Here is a 24,753-nt window from a genome sequence, read left to right on the forward strand (position 1 = left end):
ATATCCAACACAGAAGTCTTGTTTCACAATACTGGAAAGAAAACCTTTAACCTACTGAGAAAAAATGTGACCCCTAAATAGTAATCACTTCCTCTGTTGCGAGGAGTTAAATGCCAGTCAGTTTATAGACAGGTGCAGGGTAGAACACAGCCGTCTGAGACATGAAGACTAAAACAATTCATTTCCTTAGAAGGAATTTGCAGGCTGTATTAAAAATGTACTAAAGTTGTATGTTAATCTCAGAACACTAAAGCAGCAAGGAGGGGCCCTTACTCGGTTACAGCACAATGACCGAGTCAAGAGTGTTAAGTGTCGTTCTTTCCCGTGCCTGCTGTAAGAACAGTTTGGACAAATCCCAGAAGTCAGGAAGTCTTAGTTTCTAAGATTTTACTGCGGGTGCCTAATTTTCATTTTTTTTTTTAAGATCCCCCTTGATGCAGCCATTTATGAGCTGTTAAAATTAATGGGCTAATAATTTCATATTTTTTTATTATGATGATGAAAACTGCAGTGATTTTTTTTCTTTATCTAGCCAAATCTTGGTAAATATCAAAACGATCAATTTTTAAAACATCTTTACGTCAAACTGTCTGTTCTTGTATACTATACTTCAATTAGTCCTGTCTATCTAGACAACAAGCAAGTCACTAAGATGTTCAATAAATATGCATGTTACTGTAATAATGTCAGCAGGTTGAGCAAGGTACTATAGTGCATGGGTCATCATATGCCAATCAATCAAATTAATCTATTTATCAAATAACTCTATGCAGAGTACTTTGTAGCTGAAAATAAAATAACACCAGTCTTAAAATATTAAAAACCTGCTAGCAAAATTGTAATTACGCTAAAAACATTACTTAGGTTGAGGGGCATATGAGCAGTAAGGGAACGATTCGCAAGCGAACTATAACAGCTAGTTAGGAAAAATATATATTTACAAAGAAGACACAAGCCAAACACAGATACAACCTTACCATTATTTGGGAGGGTGCTAAATAGTTTCTCTGAACCGGCATCCGAAACCTACAGAAAAACAGAAAAATATTTGTATTATTCATATTACTTGTAGAATTATATTTACACTTATAATGCAGAAATGCAACATATGTTAATCTATGGCGGAATAAATGTTTATTACACAAACAACTTATTAAGAATTATAATATATAAGTAAATTAAATTATATTTCATGGTGTCACTGCAAAATGCCCAACACAGAAGACACTTTTTTATTGTACAACATAGAAACTGTGCAAAGAAAGCTGCAGTGACAAACATATTTCCACTAGGTGGTACTATTTATCTGCACAATTCACAATGCTAATACAGAAAAGGGCTTTTTAGATGAACGAAATGATGTTGTTTCCAGGCTTCTACACTTTCTTGATGTGCTGTGTTACTAAATGTGATGTAGCTGAAGTAGTACAGCGGTGTTGTGGTTTCATAGACACATTATTTTTAATCACTGTGTCTCTCTTGGCTCAGCACATTTCAGCTATATTGGGACTTTGTCTAACCCACTGTTTTGTGTATTTTTTTATTGTGTTTGTAAATGCTTTAACAAATTGGAATTTGCAAGTTGTGTACATAGACATGAATACATATAACGTATAAAAAATCTCATATATTTTTGTATATACACATGTGTTTAATATACAGCTCTGTGTGTGTTTGTGTCTGTGTGTGTATATGTTTGTGTGGACGTGTACATATATAATCAGTTTTGAAATACACATAACAAAGGCAGGTATATCTGTACATTATATTTAAATTACGGTGCACAGCACTCTTGGCTCATTTTGTATTGTTATAGTTAAACATGAAATTGTCAATAAAAGCTCAAATTCCAATGAGTTTTGGTCATATATTACCACACATTCGATTTATGAGAAAAAAGCTTAGTGCATGAGAAAATGTAGTGCAATAATAAGATCGTCTAGTGTGTTTCCAGTAATCTTTTTCAACTGTGTTCCTCCGGGCAGGGTATCCCTTTACCTAAATATACTGTCTGCTTCCTGCCTTTAATTTGATTTCCTTTACCGCATTATTTTCTTCTAATTTTACAATTTAAAAAGGCTTTGCCTGTCCTGTAAAATCCTTAAAGCTAAAATGGCCTGTAAACGACGTACATATTGAAAAAAATATGGGATTGTTTATTAAGGCCCCATTAATATTCCAGAAGGTCACGAAAGAATCACAGTGTCCATACAACACATTCCCAGTGAGCTCCTTATGCTAACCTCAACTTCAGGAAGGTTATTGACTTGTTTTGATCCTTTCGAGGTCAGGGGTCACGAACAAGGTCGTGAACTCAGCACCTCTCAACAGCAGAGAGGGTGCTAAAATTGCCACATGGTAAGAAGCAATTTAACCCTATGGTTTCAAACACAAAAAACAAATCTATCTATCTATCTATCAGATAAAGTGTGAGACACAAACATTAAACATTTTAACAAGATATCAAAAATGATGTTGTGCCAGATTTACAGTGTTTTGGAAACACAATTATTTCTGAGCTACTACGTGAAAGACAAGTGATGACAAACAAAACTGCATAATACTGAAATGACATAGTTACACACCATCTAGGAAATATTAGTATGGCATATATACAACAGTATTAGAGATGCTACACATTGGCGGACGGTGAATTAACATTTTAATTGTCATATTAACAATTCAAAAGCTTTTAAAATGCAGGAAAAAAAAACATTCAAACAATCCACAAAAAAAATGATAAATATATCAGTGTATTAAAGTTAACCAAACATAAATAGCATCGTAGTCTCATAAATATTCGGGTAAGTTAGTCATTGCTAAGAACACATAATTATAAATTTCAAACAACAAAAAAGATGCATCTAATAAGTATTAGTGTTTTTTTGTTTTGTTTTGTTACTTATATATTCTCTGTTTATCAGCCCAATAAAGGTAATGTAGCAGTGGAACTGAATTTATGCATGGCAAACACGTAAACAACGTTTTACTAAATCTTTATTCTCATCTTAATTTTCTAGCCAACATAAATTTGCAAGAATAAGATTTGTTATAATGTGTGATGTACGGGACATTTGACATATACAGATTATATGTATTATTACATATTTCATTATTACATGATTAAGACATAGATCTAGCATGTAATATTTTATTTTGCCAATCGAACTACAGTAATATGAAAAAAAAATATGCAATATTTAATTGTTTTCCTTATTTTATTATTGTCATGTTACTCAAACACATATTTTAAAAATTGTGTTTGAAAGCATTAGAAATATATATGGAGCTGCTTAACATTGTACATTTAAGACCATAATCTAATATTTTTCACTTTGCACTTTTTAATAAATATTACTTGCAAATCTATTAATTATCTCTTTTTCTAATCAGGCAAACATTTCATTTAATTTAACTTGCCTCCAAAGTATTTTTCATTTTTACACTTTGCGTTTAATATAAGTGGGACAATATAATGTGGGTTTTGACCGCACTATTGCCATGTAAAAGGTTTTAACCGACTCGTCAGAAAGGTAAGTAAAACAAGAGCTTCATCCTGAATTAACGAATGCTATAACAAAGCTCTTTTTCACACAGAATGGCTTAATCAATAGATGCAAATAGGAAAAAATTACACTCAATATGCCATAAAACAAGTATCCAAAAACCTCATGAAAAAGCTATATATTCTCTTTTCAGTTTAATCAATTGAATGCGAAGAATTATAATTGAATATTTAAAAAAAAATCAAAAAGCTTACAGACAGACTGAAAAATGTAAATGCAAACAGATCTGCGTACAATATAAAAAAAATACAAAGGTTTATTTGTAGAAGGAATTTATCTCTCTGAAACACAGTGGATATATTTTGGAGTACAAATGGAATAGTGTGTGCAGAATTTTTGAACAATAATGGAATCATTTTAACGCTGTCTATTGTTCTAATATTTCATTTAGAACAATTGCTGTTAAAAAATTAAAATTTTCAAAGGATTATTTAAGGATGTTACAATTGTATCAATGCTTGAGCTTTTTTTTCTTTCTTGTTCACTCCATGGCCCATGCCTATTGAAATCACAGTTGTTAAACTGATTGTTACTATTCTTTCGCTGTCACTTGTTATTAATGATTACACTCACTACCACAAATTCATATAGCCAAAATTAGGCTTCTTTAACACAATCAGGGAATATGGTAACCTCCTGTTATTCAGTATTGTTCTTACGGAACATTTAATCAAGGCTTAAATAAGGGTATTTTTGGGGGGGAAATCTGTTATTTTTCACTGACTAAATGATGGCAGGATTACAGACTATAGATATTAAACTATTTACATATGTATTAAATTATCCAAATACATTTTAACCTTCTTAATCTATGAACACCAGCAATATTATATAAGTATAAAAATCAAGACTTTTATTCTGTAAATAATGTATATAAGATTGATCAATCAAAGCAGCATGTATGTGTATAAATAAGTATACACATATGTATCTATCTACTATCTATATCCAAACACATATAAATACTATAAAACACACAATAAATAGTTGACAAAAATACTAACACAATTACTGCATTTGCTTCTATGATTCCAAGAAGCCTTGCCTGTAATGTATGTTTTTATTTTCTGTTATGTCAATTGTCTGTTATGTATATTTGTGAATTCTACACAGAGTATGTTGGCATTAAAGCCATGCAGAATAATAATGTACCATACATGAGCCAACACATGGCACTATAGCATTTCTGATTTGTTTATTTTTAGAGCAACTGCTTATTTTTAGCCTTTTTTTCTTTTGTTTTGCTCCTGGGATATTGCATAGGTTCCCTATAACCCCAGACCAACAAACTATTCTGCTTCCACAATGTCAGTACAAAGAACCTTGCTGCTCTTGGGTCCACATAGCGCAGACACTGGGAAGAAATGCCTGGACAGGAGAATTGGACTGGGAGAGGTTGTGGAGGGGCAGACAGGGATACACACACAGGGCAGCTGGCTCTCCTCTCTGCTTAGCTAGAATCTGCCTTTCCCTGCCCAGTTGGGACTCAGATCAAAGAAATCTTTCCAACATATTGTTTTCCGGGAAGTACAGTACAATTCAATGCACAAAGGACGTGGCAGACAAACACTACATTATCAAGAATAAAATACATATGGTGATCAGCAGTTTCAGTTCACGTTAACCTGTTGTTTGTTTAGTTGTTTTTTTCCTTTTTTTTTTCCTTTTGTGTTTTATACCGCCTGCTATAAAGCTACATTTGCATCTGTAGTCTATCCCTGCTAAATTCTGCATTTCATTCATACACCCCCACTGTGCATAAAAATATAGCACAGCTGGTCCTAGTGACAATCAAATGGCTGGATTAGGTTCCCCATTTATTTCGGTAAATGTCAGTTTTAATTTCTCCTTGGTACAGAAACCTTGAGGAACACAGCCATGTAGTTAATGAGGACGCCCAGAGTATTCCCCATCAGCTTCCAATCCTAGAGGTTAACAATAACAAACCGATCATTCATCCATAAAACATGTCAAGCAAACGTCCTGCAATCACTACAAATAACGATCAGCGTTCAGCATGTCACCGGTTTATTTAATTTTTTTAGGATTATTAAGCAGTTGTACAATGAGGGAGCCGGGGTTCCTGTAAGACACAGGACAATATGGGTGGAAGTGTCATGCATAGGGCAGTACAGAGAACGACTTAACCCATACCTGCTTCCTTGTCGCTTTCACGGACCCACAATGTATGAGTAGGTTTCCTCAGCAGATACAGTATGTTAGCCGCGGAGTAACAGGGAGCTTAATCCAGGGAAGGAGGGTCCCTTCCACCCATGGAGAACAAACCCAGGCATCCTTATTTCACAATGGGAGGTAGGTACTGGAGAGGGGTCGGGGAGTGCTGTGCGGGGTTCGAGTTGGATGTGATGGAGAGAAGAGGGGATCTAGATCGGAATATAGAATGCCAAGACACAGCAAGAGCTCCGGATGGAATCCTGCCTTCTGACGGCGATGTACGTCCAAGGGTTAATACAACGCAAGGAGGCAGAAGAGAATCAAAGCAGCAGGACAAAGAAAGCCATGTGCAGATCCTGCCGCCAGCTCCTGATCCCCCTTCAAGCAGGCAGACAGACAGACAGACAGCAGCAGCAGCTTCCTCTCCCCACCCCCTGCCTGCTGCTGCTGCTCCTCCTCCGACACACAGCCTCAGCCCCGAGCACTGATCCCTCACCCTGCAGCTCCTCACAATCCCGGGACACCCCCTGTGAGATCCAGATCCTTCAGGCTCAGCTCCTCACTGATCACAAGCTCCTTGTACAGTGGGCTCAAGGGGGCAAAGTGACACTCAGTTACAGTGTCTCCCCTCCTCTTCCACAGCCTGACTCACTGATTTATTTCCTCTCTCACTCTTTACTTAAATAAGGGAATCAAGTGAATTCCATTGAAGTACAGATCCTTCCAGGTTAAAACATAAATAAAAATCCGACTGGGTTTATAGAGCAATGGAAACAAATGCTATTTTAGCAGTATCTTCCTGTTCAAAGTACAAATCCTCCCAAACACGCAGAGAAAGCCTGCCTTCACAGAGTAGCAATCTTCTTGTAGAATTGTCCTCACTTCTTTGTCCTGGAGTAGAGTTTAGTATGTGCAGTGGGATAATGGCCACTTGCAGATCCTCAGCAGCCACTCAGTCACACTGGTTTCTTTCTCTGACTGTGTGTGTGTCTCTCTCTCGATTTCCACACTGAATACAAGTGCTTATTCATAGACTGCATTCCATAGCTGAGGACATCCCATAGGCAGTGAGCCCCTCCTCTTACTTCCTGCATCAACCTGACAACCTTTGCAAGCCACCTTCTCCTGCAGTATACTGATTTTTCTGCTCTCTCACTACATCTTACTCTAATTGTGTATATACCTATTCTTTTTTCATTATTTTTTATTATTATTATTATTTATTTAAATAAAGTAATGGAAAAGCAATGGCAAATGTTTCTTTTTTACTCTGGTGTCCACTATCTACTTAGTATAATAAACATTAGCACCAGTCTTTATGCTGAGCCACAAGCCTCTTTGTTAAAGATCTTTCTTGCAGCCTATTAAGTGTGAGATGTATACAGTAAACATTGGATTTTGGTGACTTGAGATGCAGTTTGCTAAGTTGAGAATAAGACAACCAGGCTGGCAGAAATCAGAAGCAGTAGAGATTTTCATTTTTGAAGTTGGCTCTTTGTTTTATGATTTTGCAAGTCAATTTTCAAGTCAATACTGCTCGATGTTAGTCACTACCACTAGACAATATTAAAAATAATAATAAAATAAGTTTGTGAATAAAATATGTCTCCTTCTGTGGGACACTTTGTTACATGTTTACTCACTAAATTGGAAATTGTTCTGAAACTGATAGGGGAATGTCTTTTAAACTCACAGAATGAAGAAAAAAAAATCGGCATTTTATTTTCTTTTTAGGCCTAAAATTTGCTATTCCTTTGTCACTTCTCTACACATTCACAGTTCTACAGTTTCACAAATTCAGTTTACCAATTAAGTCCCTAAAGATTAAATGCATGCAATTATGATTATTATAATTACATTTTTTTACGTGATTGATACAATGTTTAGACACAATTCTAAACTCATGTTGACACACTGATGCATCACATAGAGAGCCCTACTCACAATTCTACAATCTGGAAGAATATTATAGATATGACACAGAATGTACTATCTTGTTAGCTCGCAGTGCACACATAATGTCGCATGGATTTGAATATATGTGCAGTCATTTCAATGAAGGTTAAGCATACAGCATTAAATGCAGCAGATTACTGATGCATGCTTAGTGCCAGGCATTAAAAACAAATTTGAGCAGAATGAACTGCCTGCCACATTAGCTTACAATAGAGAATGTGTTCTAATATATTCATGGAGACAGGAGGAGGCAGAGCAAAAGGCATTTGCTGAGGGTAGAGCAAGACTTTTTTAACCCTCCACATGCCAAGAGCTATAAACCCTCTAGCACATTTGGCCATAATGGTTCAAAATACAGGGGAGGGAAATGCTCCAGGCATTTCTTTTGAAAAGAGGTTTAGCACTCTTGAGGAGGCCATCATTTAACCTTTCTTGTTAAAGAAGAATTGTTTATTATATAAAGATAGTTTGCCCTATAGGTATACGTACATCAAATGGAATTCAAATGGTTATAAATGTCAGGACGTGAAGAAGGAAAATATTTTGAAAGAAGCAAATACCTTGTAATTGTAGATTACAAAAGAGTAATGTCTATAAAAAGCCTTTTACGCACAGTTGAGTTGCATCTACCGTTTCGAGAACCAACCAGCACTATGGTGGGAGAAAAAAAACAACTATTTGCATGGCTTGAGTTGGCTAAAATTGGTAAAGGCTAGAGAAATAAGTAAGGACGGTGGGTTGAATTAGGTAAGGTCTACCCTTAACCCCAGTAACTATATTATGGTCAGGGAACTATTAGCATTAGTTGGTACACCTGCAATCTAGAATAAGTGAACTGTAACTGCCATCATTATCAGATAGCCAGAGCCTGGTTAGGTTAAGGGCCTATCAAGGAGGTTAAACGATCGGCCAATACACCTGTATTTAGTCTCAGCTAGGTTATGGGTATTCAGTACACAGGGTAATGTATCAAGCATGGTGTAACCCTAGTGACTAATATAAATTACAGGGTTCCTAACAAACAGTCCAACAAAAAAAGAGAATATAAGAACTCAAAGAACAGGCAAAAGCTTAGAGGAACTCAGTAGATTGCACTTCTCTTAGTCCTCGTTTAGTTCTCAAAAATGTTTTGCTCACATTTCTCCTAAAAAAACAGTAACAATGAGGCACTCTCTATGGATGGAACCCCATATATACTGCACACAGCCATCAGAAACTTTGGAGCCAATACAAATACTGATCCCACTGTCACATTCTCCCATACACACCCCATGACTGAGCGGCCATCAAAATGATTACAACGGATAATTATACATTATATAAAATGTTTGTTTATGTTATAGGACACATAATAGACTCTACTACTCTACTACATCTTTAAAATAATATTTATGCAAAGCTGCAAAGCTATAATATAGCCATGTACTGACCATGAATAGGTCCATTTAAATAGACTAATAATGAAGAAATGCACCATAGTATTTTGTAAATGTAGAGGTTTTAGCGTGTCATTGCATATATAAGATCTTAGACTTGCAACAACTGATAGCAAAAGTGGTTTTAGATAAGCAGTGAGAAATGAAAAAATAAGACATTTACGTATGGCCCTCGCACACTGTCTGCTGTAAGTGCTGAGTATGATTACATACTGTGGGTAGGAGGGAAGTATAATTCTAGTGATTTTATTGAGTGCGGATGACAGCTGCAGACTACAGAGTTCATTCGAAAATAACTAAAGGGTTGATAGTGAATGCAGTTTTACAACACCAGAATTTCCACATTAACTTAAATTAAGACAGTAATATTTGCATGCCATAATGGGTTTTCTTTTCTTTTCAAATGAAACAATATAAAGACTTTAGAGTTTTGAGAAAAATTAGCTAGTGCTTTTTTATAGAGTTATCAACAGAATTTCATATAAAAAAGTGATATGGGAAACAAATCAGATGAACCAAAAGGGCATGAAAATAGGCCCATCAGTGTACTGCAAAATATATGCATAATATAATAATGTATGATACTATGCAACATTTTTGGCTGTTTTGTTAGTAGATTAAATGAGAAAAAGTGGCAAATAAAGGGAAAAACAGGAGAGCAGTACAAACATCTATATTGATATATTTTGTATATTATATAAATATAGTTTGTTTTTTTACGTTTCCTCCTTTTTGTCCCTCTTTTGGTCACTTCTCACTTGCTCTGTGAACAAAGTCAACATTTGTTGACTGTCCTCTAGCCAACTTTTTCTTTAAATCTTCTATTTTTTGGTGCCACATGCAGAATTCAAAATCACAAATCAAAATGAACATGATCAGCCATTCTGTGCTTCGTCATCTTGGAGTTCAGAAATTTGACCGATGAATCAATCTGCCCAAAATGGGATGGGTTGTGCTTCAGAACGAAATGAACCCAGCTGCACTTAAAAACCCCAAAGCACTTTGTTATGTAAGTGTCAGTGTCACTGATGTCACAATACAGTCCATATTTCAGTGCCCTTACAATTGCCATTGATGTCTGGTCCATGACTACTGAAATGGGGAAGGTACAGCTTGCCTTATTTAAAAGGACTTGGCATGGGCTCAGCAATCAGTTGAACAACTTTCTGAACTATCGGATGTGCCTCCTTGGTGGCAGCCATGTCAATTGTTGGTGCTGTGGTTCTACAATGTTGTATTTAAGCTACAGTAATGTAGTGTTTCTAATATAAATACCATGTATATGGACACTGTAAATATATATCCTTTACCCCTATTAACTTACTTTCGCACTAACCCTAGGTTTTCATGCTACTGTTTCATCACTAATAACAATATCAATGTCTGCAGTATGAAATGCCAGCTAATGTCATGCAAGCGTTGTCCCTTTCTTTCTATGGTCATTTATTTTTAAAGGCAGGCAAAGGAAAAGCAGATACAGCTAAATCTAGAGATTGAGAATGCTTAGATATCTCTTTTAGCGCTCTGGAGCATTAAATCCTATAATCAGACATCTGGCCCAGTAAGTCCAAAAGCCTACTTTCTCTCTTACGATGTGTAGTCTTCCCTGTCATAATTCCTTTTGACAAATTTAAAACTGGAACTATGTGATATGTATAATATATCTGACAAACTAAAGATACATGTATTTATTGGTGCCAAGTTTTCTGATTGGATTGATGAGATAATCCCATTGGCTGCAACTATATCCCCTGGCTGTCCCAACCAATGTAATAATATCTTCCTAACTGCTTTATTAGCAAAACAGTAAACACAACACCCTGTCCCCAACATTACAGTAGATAATGTAATATTTATATAGAGTAAATGTAGGTATATTTGTATGAGGCAGGTTCTTGGGGAGTAGAATAATTAAAGGGACACTATAATCACCAGAACAACAACAGCTTATTGAATTTGTTCTGGTGAGTATATTAATTCACTTCAAGCTTTATGCAGTAAACACTGTCTTTTCAGAGAAAAGTGTTTACATTATAGTGTTTACATTATAGCCTAGGTATACAGCAACTGGCACTCCTCAGATGGCTACTAGAGGTGCATGGAGACACTGAACTTTCCTCATAGAGATGCATTGATTCAATGCATCTCTATGAGGAGATGCAGATTGGCCAATGCTGTGTTTGGCTTGTGCTGGATCTGCCCCTGATTTGTCTCATTGACAGTCTCAGTCAATCCTGTGGGAAAGCATTGTGATTGGCTCAGATCAGCACTGATTCTGATGAAGTCAGCCAAGGAGGCAGATCAGGGGAAGAGCCAGCAGCAGCAGACTAGAGTAAAGGTAATATTTTACTATATTTAGAGGGAAAAAGGGGGGGGGGGGGAGGGAGAGGTGGCGGCAAAGGTGCTAGATGGTGTTTTTAACACTATAGGTTCAGGAATACATGTTTGTGTTCCTGAACCTGTAGTGTTTCTTTAATAATCCATTTGGTATGTATGTAAACAGAGTTTGTTCATATATGTGAGTATGTGTCCATGCATGTATGCATGTATGTATGTATGTATGTGTATATGTATATGTGTTAGTCAATTTGTATCTCTGTGTGTTATTTTTGCTAATTACTTGTGTGGTTTCCTAATTATGTTTAGGTGACTAACAAAGTATATGTATGTTGCTATTTTGGTGTTCACTGCAAATTATGTGTTTGTGTATTTTTGTGACATGTATGTCAGTGGCAGGTATATATGTGTTTATGTGTGTATATGAACAATTAGGTGTATATATTCATATATATATGCATAAAACTAAATATGTACGTGTTTGTATAAGTGGGTATTTATATGTATGTTGCTATCAACTTAGGTGTAAGTTACTAATTAAATGTGGTGACTTCGGGAGGTTGGATTTGGTGTGCGGAGTGTGGAGCCATTTTACCTTTTCCATCCAGGCAGCTAAATTTACTGGGTCTCCCATTATCACCTATAAATATTTGGGTTCAGCTCAGGATAGCTAACAGGAACTATACATATATTTATTCAAAAACAAATTATATATAAATATAGATTTTGAAAAACAAATGATTGTAGAAATGCTGGTACGTTTGTCATTTTAATGGATAAGTTTCCTTTTCTCATCATTATCCTCCATATATTTTTCACAGTAAATGATTATTCTTTTTTTGTTGTGTTTTTAAAATATGTGATGCATAAGTCCAGAATGATTTTACTCTTAAAGTTTTTTTTTTTATTACTATTATTATTTTTGACGATTTTCAAATATCCTTCTTTCACTGTCTTTTCCTTTTATGATTTACATAAAGGCTATACACTGTATGGCACTGTTTCCAGACAATAGCCTTGCTGTAGTGGCAGCTGCAAATGAATGGCTGTATTGCTTCAAAGAAAGGATCTTAAAAGATTCAAACATCCAGATTTCCACTAGTATTATTATTATTTTTATTATTGCGCTGAAGGATGGCATTTGGCAAAAATTCAAGATCCAACTGGGAAAGATCCTGCAGCCCAGCAGTATCGCTTCTCTTATGACTGTTACATGCAATGGTCCCTGGTCTTTTGGAAAGAAAAGACAATTAATTGCAGGTTTTTGAGGCATCAAAGGAATTAAACATATAATTATGGTACTATATAGTTGTGTTACTGGCTTTATTCACTGATTATCTTGGATGAACGCTTGGCGTCTATTGTTTGTATAAGATTTGCTTGTGTTGTTATGGTACTCCCGGCAAAACTGAAAAGATCCACGTGAAGGCTGGTATAACGTAAAAATAATATTATTAGGACTGTAAGAAAACCTATGGAAATCAAGCTGTCAGGAGCTGTCGTACATTCGACCCTGTCTGATTTAGGATAATGGGCGTTGTACTACATGGCAGCTGGTGGCAGCTGGTGAGTTTGCAAGATGGTGGGGTGCTAGACACGATACTCAGAGTTTGAGTCTGCCCACTAATCTCAACCCCTGAGCAAATGAGATGTCATGCCATGATCAACATTATGCATGATAGCATGATGCATTGTTTGCTATTTTATATAAGATATAATGTATCTATTCCTATTATCTTGAAGGAGATATTCCACGTTTAAATATTTTTTTTAAAATCTCAAAACAGTATGCATGGTTCAAGCAATACAGAGTCTTTTGAATATAGTGGTTGATATTCCAGGACATATAGACATGTCAGTGCATTTTGCTATCCATTTTGCAATAGTCTGTTGCTCCACACAGCACTCTGAAAATTGATTGGGAGGTTATGGATATATTCTGATTGGTGTGGACAGAAGGAACCTCCTTGCCAGTATACGTAGAAGGTGTTAAACATATGATTTTAGGGGTGAAGAATAAGTGGGCTAAAGTAAGCCTCTGCACTCCATGGAATTATAAACTGACACCTGACTACACAAGGGGAAAAAGGATAGGATTCATAATATTACTTTATAATTCACACCTAGTAATATCATCTAATAAATTGTCTGCAACAGCACCCTTGCACTGTAAAGGATAAAATGCCAGAAGTGCCCCCAATGCCTGTAGTCAAACCATTTTGACTACATACTACAGTCTCCAGACCAGTCGAAAGCTCTCTGTCTGAGCAAAGCCCACGTAAGAGGTCAAACCATTCTATAGATCAAACCATTCAATAGTTACAATGGGTAGCCTTAGGACACTTCAGCGAGCTGTAGTGTTTATGGTTCTTGGAGAGTTCTATCAATCTACATCTTACAATATAAGTAAAAAAATTAAACTACACTGGAATCTGCTATAGATGCTGAAATCACAATACAAACAAAAGGGGAAATGGATGAGACAAATCATTTGTTTCGTGTTTCGAGTTCCATTTGTGGAGCAAGAAAAAGGGGGAGTGGAATAAGAAGAATATTTTTCACACCATTTTGATTCATCCAAATCTTTTTTCCCAAAACAATTGCATAAGAAATTCCTCCAAATAAAGTTTCATCTGACCAAATCAATATTTTTCCCAACGATTATATTCTATTTACTACCTTTTTGACATTTTATATTACAAGAATTTACCATTACTACATGACTAGCTCCCCCCCACCCCTAACTTCAAAGACATTTAATTGTGAAATAAGACAGCCACCTAGGGAGTACTACTACATTTCCGAAATCACAATCTAAGAAGCATATGGAACATGTTGTATAAGGGCACCTGCTGTTGTATTTGGTAGACTTTACTCTTTTCTGTGCAGTGAAATGCCGGGAGCCACTAAGCAAATCATACATTCTGATTGGCTGCTGAGATCACACATGCTGTCTGAAACCTTTTTTGCTAAACACGAGGGTTTGAAAATTGTGGTGCGATTTCAAGATGACCACCTCCGTACCGAAAATCTGTCTTTTATGTAAATACAGCGGAACTTACTGAGGCTTAGTTAGAAGAACATAGTAGAGATTAGTTATTATATTCACCTTCTGTTTGTAAAGACAATTTTAGCGTCAGTGTCACTTTAAGGATTTTTTCCAGGCATTAGGTCTTGTGCAACATGCATCTCACTCTATCACTAACAAGGAAGAAAACAGGCCTTTTTACTGTCCACAACATTATTGACTGGAGCCTCATTAGCTCTATCTCTGTTGTAAGTGCTGTTCGCTAATCTGCTGGCAAAATGAATGTACATTTAACAGAGTGTCTCATAATACTTGTCTTCAACAGATTTGTTCTATTATGCTTATGCATTGCCCAGTCCCTTTGGGATTCCTCCATTTAAGTCCCAGAAGAGTTAAAAGTAGGTAACAAGTCATCACATTTCAAGCTGCAAAGATATAAAAAGTGGTGTAATAGTCACAGGAGCTATTATCAGAGGCTACCAGGGTGCCTCAGTATCAACTTATATGATAAACCACTCGCCTGACACCTGGAAAAAAATGATAATACCCCCTCCCCTCCTCAAATTCCCCTCTCACCATTTTTCACAAGGAGGCTTTTTATACTCATTAAATGCAACCTTATCTCAGAAATACTGCAATCCTCAGCAAATGACAAGTGCACCTAATCTCATTTTCTGACAAGCGATTCTGACAGCACCTTCCTTTTGATTTCTAAGACACGCAGCTAGACATATATTAATCTGTCAATCATTGCTCATAGCGAGTAGGGGGGAGGGATAGATAGAGAGGAGAAGATGTGGAGGGGGGCCCGCTGGGATGTGTGGGTAAAAATAAGACAAGGATTGAGGGGAAGAAATGATTGAGCTTTGGGAGCGAAAATGAAAATCAATGGGTGGGTTTTCATTATTGTTACAGGATTATAAGCTTTGGTTTAACATGGGAATAACAGACGGTAACAGAAAGATATGGATTCACTGTTTATTGTAATATATTACAAAGTGCAATAGGTTCTAGCAGAAAACAAGTCATTCTCTATAATCTCCATGATAAGGGATGTGCTGTTTATTGGCTGCTGACAACCATTTTTTACTTATAACTGCAATAAATACAATATTCTCTCGCTACAAAGTAATAACAGGTGTAAAGCAACGTGGACCAGTTAAATTATAGGGCTCACTGCAAGCTGCTAAAAACACAACTTTGACCGAAAAATTAGCAATAGTTTACAAGAAACAAAAATTATGATTTTCCAAAGAGAAGGGTGTGGTTTAACTAAGAGTTTTATTGCAATAAAAAAAAAAAAAAAAAAAAAGCTTAAATGTTACAGAACAATTTTGTATCATCACATTTGTTCATTTTGGTTATTTCGCACTGGGTTTTCTAGTTGTCTTTACTGCACTGGACCACTTACTAATTGTCCCCACATTCCAATATTATTGCATTATTGCAGCGCCGGGCGGGGAGCTCTCCTCCTCCTCTCCGCCTCTGATCCTCCCTTTCGGCTGAATGCGCATGCGTGGCAAGAGCTGCGCGCGCATTCAGCCGGTCGCAAAGGAAAGCATTTACAATGCTTTCCTATGGACACTTGCGTGCTCTCACTGTGATTTTCACAGTGAGAATCATGCAAGCGCCTCTAGCGGCTGTCAGTGAGACAGCCACTAGATGATTTGGAGGCTGGATTAACCCTATTGTACACATAGCAGTTTCTCTGAAACTGCTATGTTTATAGAAAAAAGGGTTAATCCTAGAGGGACCAGGCACCCAGACCACTTCATTAAGCTGAAGTGGTCTGGGTGCCTAGAGTGGTCCTTTAACCCCTTAAGGACCAAACTTCTGGAATAAAAGGGAATCATGACATGTCACACATGTCATGTGTCCTTAAGGGGTTAATGCTGTTGTAAGCTATGTTTACCATGACACTAAACCATTTGGCAAGCAGAGCATTCTGGGAAATAAAGTCTACAATAACTGACATATCATTGGTTACTCATCACTCGGTTAGGAATTAATGAATTTCCCCAAATCATGACATCATGAGTGATGTGACTGTACTGGCACACCCACTTGGACATTAGTTCTAGTTGGCATAGCAACATTAGTCATCATATGTAATGAATGTGTTTGGTAGATCCCAGCAGTAGGTGGAGCTACTTTAATCATATGTATTTAAATGAAATGAGTTGTTTAATCCAAATTTTCCCACGTCACCATGGTTACCTGACTGGCTCCTTTATTAACAGTCATTCATTTATAGTTTTGCTATGATTTTCTTACTCTGATTTAATCTCTGCTGTTAACTATACCACTAATGTTGTATCCTCTGCATTCATTTTAATCCTGCTAAGATTAATGCTGAAATAAATGTATATCTATAATGAGCTCCTTTAAAAATGAATGAAACTCAATTAAAATGCTGGAACAGGAGGTGGAAAAAAAATAAGCAGGTATAATAAAGCTAAATAAGGGAAATTATCAGACCTGGCAGTAGTGGTTATGGTGCTTGGAAATGATTTGAGGGATATATTCAACAAATACTGGTGTGATATTGACAGTACGTTGGACAGAAAGGACAGGTAAGTAAAAGCAATTCTAAATGTAAGTGACAGATGATCAACTCATTCCCATCAGATATAAACAAACTCACATAGCATGTGGATCTCATGACAAAACTATATATATCTTTAACTTTAAGCAATAAACTGTACTTTTTAAGAAAGTGTTACAATTGGAAGCTAAAAAGAAGCCAGGAAATACATGAACATATGAACTTTATGTTAGAGGTTGAAGACTAGCTACATGCTGTTGCGTAAAGTATGCAGGCCAAACATTGTAGTGGAATTACTACTATGCTGCCTTTTTAAGTCATATGGTGTTCTCATAATGGCTCTGGGAGTTGAGAGAGAACTACTACAACATGATAAGTGACAATTTGTTGACTAACAGCAGAACTTCAGTAGGGTCCACTGCCCAGATGGCTATCCTACAATCATCCAGTTTAAGAAAGATGACCTCATGCTTGAGAAAGGTTCGCACAAGAGCCAAAACGTTGCTGTTACCAGACTGTGCATTAACTTTCCATATAGATGCAATATCTATGCCCAGTTATTTTACTTTAACTGGATGATGTATTGGATGTATTGCTAATTAATATAGGATTTCGTGCATGCTTTAGGACCACTGCAGCGAGCCAGGTTATCTTTCTGAACCATGTTTGTTCTTTTTTTCTTAGAGGCATACTGCCCTCATGTAGTAATGGAATACAAACATAATTGAGGGAAAAATGCATACATACTTAACCTCCCTGGCGGTATGATTATGTCAGGAATTTTGTACCAAAAGCGGTACCATTTTTTTGCATTTGAATTACCCGCCCAGTTCCGCCCCCATGTCAGGCATGTCAATCAAATTACGTTAAAAGATTATTTAAATATACATGTAGAATTTTAATATATATGCATTTATAGGTATTTAAATTCTACGTGTATACTAATGTAATCTTTTATGTAATTATATGTATTTATCTATATATATATATTTGCGCTTATTTGTATTTTATATATATATATATATAGATATATATAGAATGTAATTCTAAGTGTATTTTGTTACCGATATATATATATATTAATAACAAAATACAGTTAGAATGAAATTACATATGCATATATAATTTATATTAAATTTTGTTTCAATATTTTATTTATTTATTTTATTATTTTATTAATTTATTATTTTAATTATACGTATTTATATATAATATATATATATGTACATCTATTATATATATAATATATATACATATTATATATATATATATATATATATATATATATATATATATATATATATATAAAAATATATTTAATTTGTTTTTACACTTGTCTTTTTTTTATTTTTTTTATACTTCCCACCAGCAGGGGGACTGTCTGATATTTCAAACAGTCCCCCTGCTGGCAGATCCACAGCCAGCTATAGAGGGCCATGTGATCGCTCTTTGAGAGCGATCACATGGCCCCCGGGGGCCTGATTTGCCGTGGGAGGGCTGCCTGGGCTGTGAGGCAGTCCTCCCGAAGCGGATCGCGGCGGAGGTAAGTAAATCTTATCTACCCCGAGCGTGACTCGGGGTTACCGCTTCTGGCAGCGAAAATTAACCCCGAGTCACGCTCGGGAATACCGCCAGGCAGGTTAAAGCTGTACCTTGTACGACCTATACATATTGGCAGGGGCGGACTGAGCACTCGGGCAAATCGGTCATGGACCGAGGGCCCGAGGCTCTAGGGGGCCCGCCCGCCTGCCTGCCGTGCATGAAAGTAATAGCTGGGCTGGGGAGTTAAACAATCTCCCCAGCCTGCATGCAGTCAGTCAGGGGCCCGCACGGCACTCCGCGGGCCCCTGTTACAAAATACATATCCCCCATGTTCGGGCAGGCACAGTAAGAGACAGCTAAAGGGCCCTCCTAAAGACCCACTATGCTGTCTCTCACTGTGCCTGACTGGTGAGCAGAGCAGGAGAGCTGTCTGTAGTGCTGATCAGGCAGCTCCGTGCGGCTCCTGATAGAGGAAATGACATCATGTGTCAAAAGGTCAGGGAGCCGTGCGGAGCTGCCTGATCTGTGTTACAGGCAGCACTTCAGTGAGAGACAGCATGCTCCAGTGCTGCTGGGAGAAGGATTCACCCCTCTGGCCAAAGGTAAGGCTCCTCTTCATCCAGCAGCTCCTCTTCCTTCTACCCCCTACTGCCCCTACCCCTACAGCCCCTCTACCCTCTGCTCCCCTTTGCCCCCTACTCCCTGCTGCCCCTCTACCCCCAGTAGACCCTCTGTTGCTTCTCACCCCATACTGCCCCTCTACCCCCTGCTGCCTCCCACCCCTCTGCCTCCCTACTGCCCCTCTACCCCCAGTAGACCCTATGCTGTCCCCCTGCTGCTCCTCACCCCATACTGCCCCTCTACCCCCTACTGCCCCCCACCCCTCTACCTCCTGTTGCCTCCCTACTGCCTCTCTACCCCCAGTAGACCCTCTGCTGCCCCCCACCCCTCTACCCCCTGGTGCCCCCCCACCCCTCTACCCCCTGCTGCCTCCCTACTGCCCCTCTACCCCCAGTAGACCCTCTGCTGTCCCCATGCTGCTGCTCCTCACCTCATACTGCCCCTCTACCCTCTGCTGCCTCCCTACTGCCCCTCTACCCCCTGCTACTCCTCTACCCCCTGCAGCCCACTACAACCCCTATACCTACCACAACCCCTACCCCTACAGCCCCTATACCCTCTACTGCCCCTTTGCCCTATACTCCCTGCTGTCCCTCTAGCTCCTGCTGGCCCCCCTATCCCCTGCTGCCCCTCTACCCCCTGCTACTCATCTACCCCAGCAGCCCCTTTGCCCCCTGCTGCCCCTCCACCTAATGCTGGCCCCCCTGCCCCCTGCTGCCCCTCTACCTTATACTGGCACCCCTACTCCCTGCTACCCCTCTACCCCCTGCTGCCCCTTTGCCTACTACTCCCTGCTGGCCCCCTTAACTCCTGCTGGCCCCTTTGCCCCCTACTCCCTGCTGGCTGCCCCCTACTCCCTGCTGCCCCTTACCCCCTGCTGGCACCCCCTACCCCCTGCTGTCCCCTCTACCTCCTTCTGCCCCTCTTCCCACTTACTCCCTGCTGCCCCTCTACTCCCCGCTGCCCCTCAACCCCCTGCTGCTCCTCTACCCCCAGCAGCCCTTCTACCTACTACAACCCCTATACCCACCCCAGCCCCTACCCCTTACAGCCCCTCTACCCTCTGCTGCCCCAGCAGACCCCCTGTTGACCCTCTAGCCCCAGAAGACCTCCCGCTGTCCCTCTACCCCCTGCTGCCCCTCTAGCCCCAGCACACCCCCTACTCCCTGCTACCCCTTCTGCCCCTTTGCTCCCTACTCCTTGCTGGCCCCCTTACCTGGTGCTGCCCACCCTACCTCCTGCTTGTCCCCCTACCTCCTGCTGGCCCCTCTACCCACTTACTCTCTGCTGGCCCCCTACTCCCTGCTGACCCCCCACCTCCCCCCCCCCCATACTCCCTGGTACTCCTCTACCCCCAGCAGCCCTTACCCCTGCAGCCTTTCTACCTACTACAACCCCTATACCCACCACAGCCCCTATCCCTTACAGCCCCTCTACCACCCCAGCAGACCCCCTGCTGACCCTCTAGCCCCAGCAGACCCCCCACTGTCCCCCAACCCCCTGCTGCCCCTCTAGCCCCAGCAAACCCCCTGCGACCCCCTACTCCCTGCTGGCCCCCTTACACCCTGCTGCCCCTTTGCCCCCTACTCCCTTTGCCCCCCCTACCTCCTGCTGGCCCCTCTGCCCCTTTGCCCCCTACTATCTGCTGGCCCCTCTGCCCCTTTGCCACCTACCTCCTGCTGGCCCCCCTACCCCCTTCTGCCCCTCTACCCACTTACTCCCTGCTGGCCCCCTACTCCCTGCTGCCCCCCATACACCCTGCTACTCCTCTACCCCCAGCAGCCCTCACCCCTGCGGCCCTTCTACCTACTACAACCCCTATACCCACCACAGCCCCTCTACCCTCTGCTGCACCAGCAGACCCCCTGCCGACCCTCTAGCCCCAGCAGACCCCCTGCTGTCCCCCTACCCCCTGCTGCCCCTCTAGCCCCAGCAACCCCCCTGCTGCTCTCCTACACCATGCTGCCCCTCTACTGCCCTGCTGCCCCCCTACTCCCTTCTTCCCCCTACTCCCTACTCCCTACTCTACAGACCCTGTACCCCATGCAGTCCCTATACCCACTACAGCCCCTTTACCGCATGCACAAACCGCATGCCTATATATTCCTTACAGCCCTTATCCATTATTATATTATTTATATAGCGCCATCAGATTCCATAGCGCTGTACAATACCCCACTACACCTCCTATAGTCCCTATACCCACTACAGTCTCTATATACCATGCACCCACTACAGCCCCTATATCCCATAAAACCACTAGAACCCCTGCAGCCTCTACACCCACTACAGCTGATATACCAACTACAGCCTCTAAACACCTGCATCCACTACAACCCTATATCCATGAAAGCTCCCATGCCCACTACTGCCCTTTTTCCCTGCAACCACTACTGCCTTTATTGCTGTCTGCACTTACTACAGCCCCTATCCCCCTGAAACAACCACAGTCCCTATGCCTCCCCTGCAACTACCACAGTCCCTATCACTACCCTGCACCCACTGTAGCTTCTATTACCCCTTGTCTCCACTGTAGCTTCTATTACCCCTTGTCCCCACTATAGCTTCTATTACCCCCTGCCCCCTCTATAGTCACTATTTCGCCTTACCCCCACTATGGCCCCTATTATTCGCTGCCCCCACTGTAGCCTCTATACCCAATACAGCCTCTGCCCCCACTACAGCCCCTAAAACCACTACAGTTTCTATGCCCCAGCACCCACTTCAGCCTATATTCCCCTGCCCTTCCCCACAGTTTTTATCTACTTAAAGGGAAACTATATGCCAGGAAACATTTTTTATTTTTCCCTAGCACTATAGCTTCCTAAAGTGCCCCCCTCTTTTACAGGGTTAAGGGACCTGGGACACTGTACCTAGACCACTTCAATGAGCGGAAGTGGTCTGGGTGCCTATAGTGTCCCTTCATAGATACTCTGTATTTCGTGTTAGGATATGAGGATTCAAAGGCATACATATATTCACTTACAGTAAATATACACAGAAACATTCACTTCACATGCACATACAATCAAATATATTTTAAATCCTAATATCCCAACACGACTTACAGTAAGTATATACAGAAACATACATTCACTTCACATGCACATACAATCAAACATATTTTGAATCCTAATATCCCAACACAACTTACAGTAAGTATACACAGAAACATACATTCACTTCACATGCACATACAATCAAATATATTTTGAATCCTAATACCTCACACAAAGACATACATATATTCACTTACAGTGAATATACACAGAAACATTCATTCACTTTACATGCAAATACAAGGTACATTACAACAGTATATATATATATCTATCTGGAGGGGGCCCAGGTCCTAATTTTGCCCGAGGGCCCAGGACTCTCTCAGTCCGCCCCTGCATATTGGATCTGCAGAAACTAAAACAGCATAGCTTAAATTGACTAGATGCATACTGTAAGATGCCAATCTACCTGGCAAGTTGGCAGTACCAAGAAGAAGATAAAATAAGAGTGACATCTTCCTAATTATGGAATTGCTCATACCCCGCCATATAAGTAATACTAGTTAGCTAAAGACATCAGAGACACAAAAAAAATCTACATCCAAAAATAAATAAAGTCACAATAAGCCTCGTAATACAAGTCAACAAAAGGAAAACCAAGTTACATATTCCACATTGAAATATTTGCTCAAGCAGTGAAATACGCCCCTTTACGAGCACACACGCATGTATGGAAAGAGAAACAATGCTAATGGAACAACTAAATTTCAAAACTGCTTTCCTAAATGGAGATATCAAAGAAGAACACTACATGGAACAGCAATCAAAGTTTGAGATTCTGAAAGACTGAACCCTGCAAGCAAGAACAACTACAAAACCTACAGGAGCAATCCAAATTAAGTCGCAATTGCCAGGATCCATCTCTGCCTATTAGAGAAAATTACTGATTATGCACTTTCCTTACCATTTCCAACTCGGCAACTTCCAAAGAAGCAGAATATGATGATGGACATACTGTCATCATTAGTCATCATATATAATAATTATGTTTGGCAGGGTCAAGAAATAGGTGAAGCATTTGTAATTGTATACAATTAAATAGAATGGACATTTTTTTTTATGTACTAACTTTTTAGCTGTAACTTAGACTGTGCTACAATTTCATTTAGCACTGTGATCTAATCCATTTTCCTAACATACCAGTACAGTTTAAAACCCTGTGTTCATTGGAATCATACAAACATTATTCCAGCAATCATAACTAACAGTTATATTGTTGGAGTCATGGGATATTTTGACCTGGATTCCCTCCCATGCATGTATAGAGCCTTTTTGCTTGTTAAAGCAGTGATCGCCTACTGTAGACATTCTCAGGGATATTCCTTGGTGTTATAAGGCATCACAAGCTCTTAATAAAAACTAGTAGCTTAGCATTTATTCCAGGAAAGGTTAAAGGTGATACTCATTGTGCACTACATCAATATTTTTTCTCTGATATTGTAGTAGTAGCAGGAGGCTGAAAGGTCAGAACATATGAGTGGGTACCTTATGTAAAGCTATGAATCCTAGAGCATGCCAGATTGCACACAGTTAGCCTCCCAAGTGAGCTCAGTAGTTAAGCAGGATGAAAATAATTAATTACCCTAGGTCATGATTGGCTGCATGTACATCCATTGTATCCATTTCCATTATCTTCATACATAGTTTTCCTATTTCCTCCACTCCAGTGTATTGTTATGGTGATGAAGTATCATAAGTCTTAAATGCACTATTCTGTATGGATGTGCATTAGCAAAAAACTTGCATCTGGACTTCGGCATTTTGGGACTTCGGCAATTGGAACTTCGGCAATTCCCTAACGCTTACCCCTAACCCTAACCCTACCCCTACCCCTAAACCTACACCTACCCCAATCCTACCACTAACTATAACCCTAACTCCTTAGGGGTTAGAGGGTAGGGGTAATGTTAGGGGTAGAGGTAGTGTTAGGGGTAGGTTGAGGGGTTACGGTTAGGGGTAGGGGCAGGGCTAGGGTTAAGGTTATTGTTAGGGTTAGGGTTAAAAGTAGGGGTAGGTTTAGGGGTAGGGTTAGGGGTTGGGGTAGGAGTAGCGTTAGGGTAAGATTCCAATCATCATTCCCGTAATTTTCCCTCCTTCTTCTGTTTTGCTACTTTTCAAAAATCCGAAATTCGGCACCTTGGCAATTTGGCAATTCGGCAGTTCAGCACTTCGGCAATTCGGTTCGGCACTTTTGCACTTCAGAAATTCGGCAATTCGGAAGCATCTGAATGTCCGAATTTGCCGAAATTCGCCCAAATTTACATTCTACATTGCACATGTCTACTATTCTGGCTACTAGCGTTATTGTCTATCCAAGATTTGCAGAACATGTGCATTCATTCTTTGGCAGCTTCTTCCATAATGCTACACAGCCACATGCGTGCTGTGAAATTCTTTTCATGATGTCATATAAGCACATCCTCACACAGGCTTCATGCATTGCATAATGTAAATCATGGGGATTTACATTGTATGCCAGGCCAAAAAA

General features: G+C 39.6%; 1 protein-coding gene across 7 annotated transcripts in view; it reads right to left on the reverse strand.

Annotated features, from left to right (window-relative positions):
• The window catches only part of AUTS2 (activator of transcription and developmental regulator AUTS2), a 1,446,188-nt gene that overhangs the window by 93,049 nt on the left and 1,328,386 nt on the right, over positions 1-24,753 (reverse strand). For all 7 annotated transcript variants that reach the window (XM_063457388.1, XM_063457392.1, XM_063457394.1 and 4 more), the window contains one exon: positions 978-1,026. In XM_063457388.1, the coding sequence (XP_063313458.1) occupies positions 978-1,026 (49 nt within the window). The remainder of the gene's footprint in view (positions 1-977; positions 1,027-24,753) is intronic.

Source organism: Pelobates fuscus, chromosome 1 (assembly GCF_036172605.1).
Source record: "Pelobates fuscus isolate aPelFus1 chromosome 1, aPelFus1.pri, whole genome shotgun sequence".
NCBI lineage: Eukaryota > Metazoa > Chordata > Amphibia > Anura > Pelobatidae > Pelobates > Pelobates fuscus.